Source organism: Myiozetetes cayanensis, unplaced genomic scaffold (genome assembly GCF_022539395.1).
Source record: "Myiozetetes cayanensis isolate MyiCay16 unplaced genomic scaffold, myiCay2020 scf5-8, whole genome shotgun sequence".
Lineage (NCBI taxonomy): Eukaryota > Metazoa > Chordata > Aves > Passeriformes > Tyrannidae > Myiozetetes > Myiozetetes cayanensis.
The window spans coordinates 21075886-21088041 of NW_026087742.1; the positions used below are offsets into that span (position 1 = coordinate 21075886).

At 38.2% G+C, this 12156-nt stretch overlaps 1 protein-coding gene across 1 annotated transcript in view; it reads right to left on the minus strand.

Moving 5' to 3' along the window:
* Nucleotides 1-12156, minus strand: part of F5 (coagulation factor V) — a 32867-nt gene that overhangs the window by 20120 nt on the left and 591 nt on the right. The window contains exons 2-9 of the mRNA XM_050331706.1: nt 9356-9447; nt 7862-7984; nt 6300-6512; nt 3289-3432; nt 2243-2464; nt 1470-1635; nt 1018-1195; nt 231-333 (exon numbers count right to left, since the gene is read on the minus strand). Coding sequence (XP_050187663.1) covers nt 231-333; nt 1018-1195; nt 1470-1635; nt 2243-2464; nt 3289-3432; nt 6300-6512; nt 7862-7984; nt 9356-9447 — 1241 coding nt within the window. The remainder of the gene's footprint in view (nt 1-230; nt 334-1017; nt 1196-1469; nt 1636-2242; nt 2465-3288; nt 3433-6299; nt 6513-7861; nt 7985-9355; nt 9448-12156) is intronic.

Below are 12156 nucleotides of genomic sequence, written 5' to 3' on the forward strand. Positions count from 1 at the left end.
AGATCACGAACAAGAACAGAAAACTAAGACGCTAACAAAAGGGTATTTGTCTCTGCTTTGCAGAAAATACCTTGTTCTCTCTATAAGGAAACACAACAGGTAAGCTGAGGCAGAGCACAGAACTGAAGTCTCCCAGTCATACACATTCCTAGACACAGCACCTCCTTCAAAGCAATGAAACCATTCACAGCAGTTAGTGACAAGTAAAATATATTTCACAAATTTTTTACTTGTGTGGTCCAGAGGATAATCAGCTCCTTCTGCATTCTTTGAAAGTGTCACCCCATGGAAGTAAATGCTGTAGGGTCGACTGGCCTTATTTTTGAATACAATCTATATTGATAGGAGAAAAAAAAAAAATTAGTATTCAATAAATCCTTGTCTGAACACGCAACAAAGTTTCCACTATGGTAGAATTTGCCTGGTTTCAGCCCAGAAAGTGCCAGAAAGGCAAAGCGATGTATTAAATATTGTCTGATAATATAAACCCACTGTCTAAATGATGCTAGTACCCTGCTGTTAGACTTCGTAGAGCCCACTAAGTGAAGTTCAGCTGCTTACACCTGATCTCTGGAAGGTCTAAAAAGAACACTTGTTGTTCCACTTACTGGGCACACTATCTCTGGAAATAGGAAAGTTTTTGACTAAAGTTCTTCATAATTTTCAATATGGGAGAAAACAAATTTAAAACCAAATCTTGTCCCCAATTCCAAAATCCAATGTGGATATGCAAGGAAAAGGCAGAATGTCCTGTCTATTCTTAACAAGGGGGAAGAGAAGAAAAAAACCAGACAACAAAACATGATAAACTCAAATTCAGTCACAGAATCATGGTGGAAATCATGGAAATTAAAGGTCACAGAAATTTGTGATGCATCATTAAGTGACAACAGAAAGACAAGTGGATGTGACAGCAGCACAAGCTCGTAATGCAAATGCTTTGTGGTTTCATTGTATAACTTCATGAAAGAACATATGGAAATTGAGTACCATTGTCTAAAGCTAGCTAGCACTTACTTTGACTTTGTCATTAAGTTGAGCTCTGATAACAGGGCCCAAGATTCCAGTTTCCTTGGGGCGGGGATTTTCCAGACGTTTTGTGAAGGTGGCATCAGTGTATTGCCTAAAAATAGCCTTTTTATATCTTTTACCTATGAGATTTGAGAAGTTGTCCAAGTGTTGTATTTTATAGTGTCTTAAAAATAAAGGAAAAGACAAATGATTATCAAAACTTGAATAGTGACATCTTTTAGAATACAAAATTAGTACTCAAGCAACTCGTAGAAGCTTCACTGCTTGAAAAAAAATCCAAATCCTAAACTGATCTAATGCTCTTCACCCCCAATTCTAACCTAAATTAGATAAGAAGAGTGTTGCCATTGGATCCCCAGAGGCCCTCTACAATTATCTGAATTATCCTGTGATTTCATGTTAATATTCCATATTATGTTGAAAAAGTATTACTTTACCTATCAAGGCTGGCTGGAATAGTTGGGGCGTAATCCCAAGTAACTTCTTCTGCAGCAATGAAATATTCCCAGTTTTTGACCATAAGACGTTCTTTATAGGAGAGATGACTCTTCTTTACCTCTTTGTCCCCACAGTCTCTTACAGTGAGGTAACCATGCATTCCAGCTAATTGAGAAGAAACAGTACCACAGTGATTTCCCATCTGATGAGCTCTTACCACTCCAACTGCGTTCCTCATTCCTTTAGCTACGGCTGCCATCAAGCCTTTGTTCATCTGACTGCCATCTTTTCAGGACTGAAAGCTACTTTCTCCTTTTTCCCCCCTACCCCAATCATATCTTCAGCTTTTATAAGACAGACACTTCTCTCATATTTTAAAACACTCAAGATACCACTTTCAGATAATGAACAAATATTTTCATCAGATTGAGTTGCCCTTAGCTGAAATTACTCAGTTTCTCAGGAAACAGGTGATTCCTTACTCATTTTATAATGGTGCTTATCTGAACAGCTCACAGAGACTAAGATGCTGGAGTATTGATTCACTGTTGCTGTGTAACCTGCACACAGCAGTAAAGTTGCAGGCAAGTCTTAGGTTCATCATGCCCTTTTAAATTCAATGAAATGCCCTGTTCTCCAGTGCCTTCTTAGTGAAATTACAGACCCCCCTGAAACAGATTAACTGTACTGTTGCAAAACAGTAGAAGTTATCTGGGACATAAACAAGAGAAGGACAACTCTACAGGTGCCTAATAAATAGATGTTTCCTTGCCTTGCAGGTGCTTTTGCACAAGAGAAGATATGAGCCACCTTCCTTCCTCACTCACTGTCATGTTTACAGTGGTTGATGCTCCTCCCACCAGGTTAATGGTAGAAACTCGGCGATGTCTTTGCTCCATGGACTGGCCATTGATATGAATGGAGAAAACTTCTGGCTTGGAACTCATTCCTATCAAGTGCCAGCTAATGTTGTCATAAGCACAAGCCTCTAAATCTGGAAGAGACATGAGAATAAGGTTCAGAATACAGGAAAATCATTCAAGTTCCCTATGCACACTAAGTCTGAAGTGAATCTTCACTTACATCTTACCTGCAAGTGACAACCTGACTTAAAGTGAGGTGGCACAAAAGGAAAAAAACCAGTGCCCTCTTTTGGAAAGCTGATCTGTCCCTGTTTGGGGGGTGAGGGGAGGAGCAGGGCAGAGAAGGAGAGGAACAAAGCAAGGATCCAAGATAAAGAATGATGTGGTATCCAGTGACAGTAACTACACTAACAAATATTTGCTTAAAAAAACACATTTGAGACAGCCTTTTGTATTTGCTCAATGGAAGGGAGAAAGATATGAAAGTAGTTCCTTAGGAGAACAAGGGAAAAACACTAGCAATAAAATAGCCCCATAACCACCTTCCTAACCTTCTCACTTACCAATAACTGACTTTCCACTTCCAGGAAGTTCTTCACCTAGTATGTTCTATGTGCCATAAAACAAACAGTTCACCTAACCACATTACTCTCTCCCCATCAGCTGATAAAAAATTGAGGGAGTTTAATTTCTTTTTAAAGTTAATAATCCCGTTCTTCAAGCAGAATACTTCTAAGAAGTAATCTTATAGTTCCTATCAGTAACTTGGCACGATTTCCTTCCAGCAACACATCTTTTCTTCTAGAATTTAGATGCTCACAGATGCATTCTAAAAAGGGCTACAGCCTTTTTCTACCATTTCTCCACATTCCTATTCACATGCATGAAAAGCAAATAAAGGTAATATTCAGTGTTCACCAGTGTTAATTTCATTTCACACAAGCCTGAACAGTACCTGGTAATGTTCCATCAGTATAGCCATTAATTGTGTACTTGACTGATGCTGATCTTTGCCAACTCTTGTTTTCATCAAACACACCAAACATCAGCACATACTCCCTGTCAAAAAGTTTCTGTGACCCATCCTCATTTAGGCTTCCTATGAAGGAGAAACAACAGGTTTCAATTTGAAGCATAAGTAAAGCAGTTTTCACATCCATGTATATTTAATAGTTTGTTCCCCAGTTACCATGTACTGGTAGAGTTTGACCGAAATAAGGCTTTGAGAACACTCATAACATGATTTTATTTCTGAAAGTACTTTTGGGTTGGGTAACCACAAAATCAAAAGTCTGTAATATTCCAGAAGAGATAAACACCATGCAATGAATCGTGTCAGACAATTTTGGCAATGTGTTGTAGGGATTGCCTTAATGAATGGGAGTGCCAAACACCTTCTGTTCACAATCAGGTGCTGCCCTCCCTTTTGAGACTGCGAGGTACAGAGAAAAACAATGGCAGAGTCACCAGCAGTGTGAAGAGTACCTTTTCAAGAAATACACTGAGGTCATTGGCGCCTTTAAAAAGCCAAAAATTCAGCAAACAACATGTACACACAAAAGACTTCAACAGATACTGCTGAAATGGATCAGTACAAGAAACTGTCTAGCTGATTTTGTGATACAGGTGCAATTTCTATCAAGAAGCAGAATTCATTCTGGACATGTCACACAAAACTGGTGTGATTTTACTGATTCTTTCTGTAGATTGCCCACATCAAAAACTTCCATTTGCTACTTTCATAACATAATCTGGTCCCTCTGGACTGCAGGGACTAAAAATTTGGGAACTTGTTGATTATTTTTCTTAGGAAAAGAGGCAGTGGAAGCAATTATCTTTAATACAATCCCTTTTACTTATGAGAGGCTACAAAGTCCTGTTTTCTTTCACAAAAGAAGTCTCAAATCCACAGAGGAATTTATTTACTTATCATGCAAAGAACATTCAGGCAGTGCTTTAACTCAAAAGTCCACTTCTTACAACCTTCACCACTTATGCCACTCTTAATGTGTCAGGCTGTGGTGAGTTGACCCCGACGAGCAGCCAAACACACACACAGCCATTTCAATGCCTTACCATCCCAAATAGGGCAGGAGAGAAAACACAAAGAACAAAAATTAAAAAACTCATGGGTCAATAAAGATAGCTCAAAGGTGATGGAAGAAGGGGAAGAAAAGAAACAACACAGAAGAAATCACTCATCATCTCCCACAAGCTGATCGATGCCCAACCAGTCTCTCAGGAACAGCCATCCTGGAAGTCAACAAGACAACACCCCCCATTCTCCCCACATTGCTGCTTCTTCCTCTGCCTCCAGTTTTTATTGAAGAATGATGTTGCATGGTAGAAAATACCCCTTTGGCCAATTTGGTTCATCTGTCCAGACAGGCCCCCTCCGGGCCTCTTGTCCATGCCCATCCCCAGCTGGGGGGATCTCTTATCCATCCCCAGTTGGAGATGTCTGAGCAGGAAAAAGAGAAAGCCTTGACACTGTGCAAGCTCTGCTCAGCAATAGCTCTAACATGGGTGGGTATATTATCAATGTTATTTAGCCACAAATCCAAAACAGAGCACCATATGAGTTGATGTGAAGAAAATTACCTCCACACCAGGCAGTCCAAACACACAGATATATTGCACACCTGTCATACACAGGGCCCAGTCAAAGCAACTGTGTTCAGAAATCTTAAAGATGTGCATAGCGAGCTGTTTGTCTTTGCTGTATCTTGAAACATATGGTCAAATTGTCTTAAAGGTAGCGGTCACCCCAATGCATTCAAATTCATATTCAGCTGAAGCCCACAATATATGCATGAATTTGAGAAGCCTGAGAACGAAGTAATTTCAAATTAATTGTCCAGATTAGCTCCACCAGCATACCATGAAATGTATATAATCACCGAAACACAGAGAAAGAAACCCTAAGAAATTAGGAAAATAACAAGTCCTAGTAATACTAAAAGCACCAGTCCTCAAAGAAAAAAAAATCAGGAGGAAGATAATTAATAGTAATGCCACTCCTTTGAGGTGACATAGTAGGTGTGTTCTGCACTTAAATGGATATCTATCAGTCAAGAGAGTGTTCTTGTGCAACCCCACACCAAACCAGCTTTATGTTTACTTTCAGGAAAGCTTCAAGGTCCAAGTCCATGCAGTCTACAGTCTACACAAAATTTTTTACTCAAACCGCAGGAAGAGGATCAAGCCAAATAACTACAGCACTTTCAGTACAACAAAGATATACAACTTGGAAAAACTTATAATTTAAGGGACCAGCAAGAAGTTTAAGTAGCTCACACGATGGCATACTGTTTCAAATGTCCCTCAAACCAGTGGTATGTATCTAGCAGTTATTTACAAATCCTACAAGACACCAGTTCTTATTAGTGGAGATGGAATTCAATGGTTCAGACTGCTAAAATCTAAAGTCTCTGACTGCATGCAAAAACAATTTTAAGACTTATAATCTGTTCAAATTTGTCCATATTTTCAAATGACTAGCAAAAGACACACTGCTCTCCAATTTTAAGCCCTTGTTACGGAAGAGAGAGCGCTCCAGGCTCTTGATCAGACAGTCCTTAAAAAGCATGGGTAAAACTATTATTTCTTGCCTTATTCTCTGAAGTGGCTGAACCATTTCAAATGAAGTTTTAAAAAGCATATATTGTAAGACAAGCAATTTCAGGTCATATATTTAGCAGATAAGCAACTGAAAATGCAACCAGTATATGCAAATATATCTATTTAATAATGCTCTCTGCACATCCTGTAATTATAGGATGGAACTGCATGAAAGCTGGCATTTAAAACCTTTAACATCTAAAAGAATGATGTTAAAACCCATTTATTTTATACTGAATGTAAAGATGTGAAAAATAATTTATCTTCCCTCAATATCATCCAGCCTTAACTTTGTTAAGAAATGAAACTGTATTACCTCATAGTAGTCTTAAAGTATTTCATTACCTTTCTTACAGATAAGCAGTGCTCCAATGAGACCAGAGTTAAAATCCATAGCCATGTTCACATGAGAATAATAAGCATAAGTAAGACAAGGAAGGTCAGCTTCTCTTGGACCAACTTCTTCAGATATATCCCATACGTATGTGTAGACCTGGCCTGGCAGTACAGCATCATCTCGTTTTTCTGCAGGTGATGTTCTGTCACCATACAGGGACCCTGCCGAGAAAGGAGTCAGTAGGGCATCAGTAGGGTGGCACAAAGACAAAGAGCAAATAAAACAGCTGGAATATCCTCCTACAGTCAGTTCCAAAAGCTTTGTTTCTTGCCTGTATGATACTTCAGCTTCAAACAGATAACTCATGATTCCACTCACACTGAGGGGAGTACCATGGGGAGAGTAGCTATTCCACCATCCTGTTTCTTACAGAGTAAAGATTTCCTAGAGCCGTTATCACTGTCAAAAGGTTGGGCTCTTCATTAGTCTGACTAGGCTTAGGATGGCAAGAAGCTTCAGCCTCTGCCCACTGACGCCCTGCAGAGGAATGCTGCTCACTTTGTCACCTTCCTAACTGTCATAAAGCCACTGTATGGACTGGCATTGCCTTGCTGCCTTAGGCCTTTTGTACACTGCATTTCCAGATAATGAGCACTAATGGTTCATATCTGTTCCTGCCATATCCAACAGATCTGCAATATGACAAAGGGGAGCCAGAGAATCAAAATCCTAGGTGCAAAAGGCACACTGATTAATAAGCCAAACTGAACCATCTATCACTTCCCATGAGATGTTCTGTTCAACTACATGAGATGGGATTATAAATCTCTTTTTGTACCCATAGAGCAAACAAAGCCTTGAATAAATCTGTAAACTGCAGGTCAGAACTTTGCCTCAGTACCCTCAGGGCAGGGCAATCCAAGAAGCATGAGCAATCAAACTCATTTTGTGCTGGTGAAGATATTTTACTGTCAATTTAGCCATAGTTTATGATCTCTTTTTGCTCGTCTCATGAGGGTTCCAGGAGCAAAACACCACAAAGCTGAGCATTAAATGCTGAGTATCACAGCAGCATGATCAGCACTGTTAACTGCCTTTACCAATAATGCCTTGATGTATGCCATTAAAAGGGATTTGGGAAAGGTTTTAAGACCTGTATTTAAGAGTTTACATGTCCTGAAATAAAATATTTTGCAATTACACGGGAGTGGACCAGATGACCTCCAGAAGCATCTTCCAACCTCAAACACTCCGCGATTCTGTGGAACAGTGATAGCACACAGGCAGCTGGTCAGGAGACTGCACATGTCAGGTGACACTAATATTCCTAGACACTAATATTCCTAGACAGTCCATTATTAGATTCTTATATTATTAGTGTATTATTAGATTATTATATTATTAGAATCTAATCATACACTGATGAACAAGAAAGGCCCTAACAATGGATATGAAGTTTCAATCCAGAATCAACACATATTTGTGTTACACGTATCATCAAACTCTCTAAATATTTCATGCAGTACTCTACAAGTAAATGAACAAAACACAGAGTTTTAACAGCATTTACCTTCTTCACTTTTGCTGTAAACTAGGCCTTGGGGATGGATACTGACTGGCTTGTCAGCCATATTTTTAAGGTGAACTACTAGAGTATCTCCCACTTCAGCACGCAGAGTTGGTCCCAGAAGTCCTGTAGTTATTCAAGATAGAGGAAAATATGAGCAAAGCAGTATGTTTAGTGCAACGAAGAATTCTCTCCCCCTGATATTCCTCCTGATACAATCTCCTTCCTGATATTAGGAAATATCAGCTCTCAAAGTACAAGTTGCAAAATTAATACAGAGAATATAATAGCACTACAATGAAGATTTACCCATAGAAAGGCATATGGGGATTTAAATCCTGCAGCTCATAGTCAGGAATGTTATAAATTGTATGTCTTGTAACTAGCACTTAAAAATCACAGGAAATAATAAATGGGGTGGGGGGGGGGCAGGGGGAGAAGAAGTTATTTCCAGATACAAAAAAATTATCAAAAGATTCATGTTGAGGTTCATTAGAAATTTCTAGCTACTCTTCACATACAATTTAATTAAACAGTTTCTCAAATGGCATTCAAGCACATTTCTCTGAGTAGCACTCTCAATGCCAGAAGTCATAGAACAAAAAGATCATTCCATCCCAAAATGTTATCCAAATAAATAATCAGATCCATGTTGCAGATTTCTTGAGGCATTTCCTGCAAAAGGTTTCAAGAGGAGCTTTTATTCCTACTCCCCATGTTGCAAAAATAAGCCCTGGCTGAAACTGCTATGACAACTTTTGGCTTATTAGGCTCTTTTCTTGTAAACTATTTTGTAAATTAGAAAGAAGTAGATTCGGAAAACATAGGAGAACAAACAAAACTGAAAGGAATCAGATCATAGACTAGGCCTTTCAGAGCAACTTGTAACAATTTCATATCATCAACCTCACACACATTTACTTTGAAATCTAAATCTGAACATGTAACATCTGAAATTATTTTATTTACTAATATGAAACCCAGACAGACTACATAAGCATTCTGTCTAAGGACCAGAACACAAGTACCATATTTATGTATGGCACAAGTATGAGAACTCGCCTCCATCCACTTAAAGCATCTGCAAGCAGTAACAGACACAAAGGCAAGGGGACATCTTTCACACTCAGCCTTTCTATTTTTCCTTTCCACTGATCTATCAGAAACATATTTAGCCTCAGGCCTTGGGTTCTTTCCATGTAGTGACACCACTGTGACAGTGCCACACAAATCTAAATGCGTATGGGAAGTCTCATTAGATGCTGAAAACAAAGGGAGCGACTTTGTACACCGCAATAAATTTGCAGACAGCCACAGCCTCAGAGTCCAGCCTCTCTATGGCCTTTGAAAGCCTCGTGCACTGTGGAGACCTCATCCTCTGTGCTTACTTAGTTTATGTGCAAACAGGGGACACAAAAATACAACCTCGCTTAGCTTATCACTGCATTTAAAACAAGCAACAAACAAAAATACTCAGAATATTTCCTTCATGTTTACCTGCAAATGTATTTGCTGGTTTTTCTTTTTTAAAATCCCCTTCATATTCTCTGTAAGAAATTTTCTTAAACACAGGATCTGTGTATTCCAATCTGAAACCAAAAGAGTTACAAAAAAAAAATAAAATTGAAAGGGCAAAGATTCTAAGAGATGACATTGTTGTTTAATGGATATTCTCAGAAAATGAACCCTGGAATTACATTTAATCACTTGCATTTTGCTGAAGGCATACCACACAGTCCAACTCTTTGTAGTGTCTTCTTCCCTCTTACTCAATTGAATCTATGATGTTCCTGAGCTAGATCATTTCATAAGGGACATTCAATTACAGTACCTAGCACAATTCTCCCCTGACTTTGCTGATGGTTTCTGTAGGTCTTCTTGATTCTGGGATTCTGATATTTTTTTTGTCTAAGACACAGATGAAGATGTCTCGACCATGCTTAAACTAGAAAGCATCTGACAAAACACAGTGAAAGAAACCTGAATTTCTTTTTCCTCAGCCCCATGCTTGAACTTTAAGACTCACCAGAAGGATTCTACAACAGTATTAATAGCAAGCTCCTGTCACAGCAATGACCTTGGAGGCAAGAACAAAATTTTTCTCTGTCAACAGCTAAGGATCTCACAGCAAGTTAGAAAATGAAAAACACTGCAAGTGCCCTTAGTCTTATTACGTAAATGATTTGGCACCCAGTAGACCACACAATGTTTTCTTAGAAAATATTTAGGCAAATAGATGGAAACCAGCACACAACACTTCTGTAATGGAAATAATGATGAGAAGAGGGCTGGAGGGATAACAGCCTTTCACATTTATTGGTTGATTTATTATAGTATGTATGATAACTGAATTCAACAGTAATTCCACTTGCTTTCTTTATAATGCCCTTTCAGTCACATTTGATAGTAGGGAGCTGATGGTCTGCTCAAGCATGGAGAGGCTAAGCAGAGATATCAAAGGGAGTTCACTTCAGTGACATCCAGGGTCCATAAGGGGGAGATCTCTTTTTGAGATATCTTCTGTAAATTCCTCTGCGACACTCACTCGCAACAGCAGAATCAGGCAGAAGCGGGTAGTGTTTCAATTCATTCCCCACTTGTTAGTCACTGATAAAATTTTGTTTAACTGTTTAAAGAGAAGGACCTGATCCATAATGTACATTGACAAGTGCTGCCCTAACGTGGCAATGTTCAATAGGATACACACATAAGACTAACGGGTGAAAGAGGAAATTTATCAGTGCTAAATGTATAGCTAGAAGGATCAAAATACATAGCTCACTAACACCTCAGAAATCTCAGACTGCAAGCATAGTTACCTAAGTTTTAGGAACTGCAGCAGCAACACTGCATGCACAGAATAATACATTTTATTTTGCTCTGAAATATATAAATATCACTTGAACATGGTAGCAAACGTCTACAAAGGTAAGACTGACATTCAGAGAAGTCAGGTATCCTTTTCTAGTCTGTATCATCAGAAAAGTAATGAAATAGCTCAAGAAGAATCCATTTTCTTTTCAGCCTCTCTTCAGTTATTTAGAACTAAAAGCAGCAAAGTATCAGATTCTTACACTGTATTTAGACATTCAGTTTGTACTGAAATCAACACAAGTTGCATAAGCCAATGCCTTTGGAATCCAAGCCATTAGCTTTTTCTCAGTGAGTGTCTTTGTATTGTTTTTTTGGAGGGAGGTTGGTGGGGGCTTTTTTGTTTGTTTGTTTGTTTTGTCAATTTTCTATAAGTGCTACAAAAGTCATTAGAGTCATTTGGGATGGGACTTGCTCTAAATACTTATGACAGATAACAGGCTTTGTGTATTAAATATTCCTGAGTTATCCCAGAGTACTTCAACTGAGGTTTGAGACAGTCTTGTGAGTCTGTACTGCATGAAACAGTCTATCCACAACATGACATTTAATGAAAAAGCAGTTGATGTTTATATGGATGTACCCAGTGCAGAAAAGAATGAAGTTCTAACTAGTAAATTCACATGCCCAGGTCAATACTTAAATGACATTTGGCTTCATGTTTCTACATTTAAAGCCTATTTTCTTCTGTCTTGTCAGTTTGACATTATGGTTATACCAGCTGTATTTGATTTCCAAGTGGGGTTTTAGAAATCACAGAAACTTTGTTTTAATTAAGTCTTGAGGGAAAGAATAAAGTCTCAGTCTGAACTAGAAATATGTTTTCCATATTATTCCAAAATGCAATACATGTTTAGAAGGAAAAAAATTACAAATGAAAAAATAAGGAAAACAAGTAATTCACCAATATATATAAAAAAGCAGAAGCATCCAAATACACTTTCAATGTAGGAGAACAAGTAATTTTTAGTTAATTTTAGTACTTAATTTTTAAGGTTTTTTTGCCTAATTTAAGCAGAATTCTAAATTACATCCACATTGCATAATCTGTAGCATTACACTTGCAGTGTTTATAACCCTAAGGATAATAGTACTGAAACAAATCACATATTTTATATGCTTGATTGGTAGGTTGGCCATTCTGCAATGCTCTCTGAAAAAAAATGAAATTAGTAGTTTCACTTAACAAGGTATAGCAATGCTTGATCCTTTACCCAACAGAACTCAGGATGTACATTTCACAAAACTACTGAACAACTCAGAAACAACATAGTTAGTTCCAAAGTTCATCAGGCTCTGAGTGAAGTGAAAGTGACAGTATCCAAACTGGAACATATTTCTTCCTTCAGTAAATTCTAAAACCTGAAAATTTTTGAAATCTTAAAAGCATGGCTCAACTTAACATTGATCAAAATCCGTATACCTAA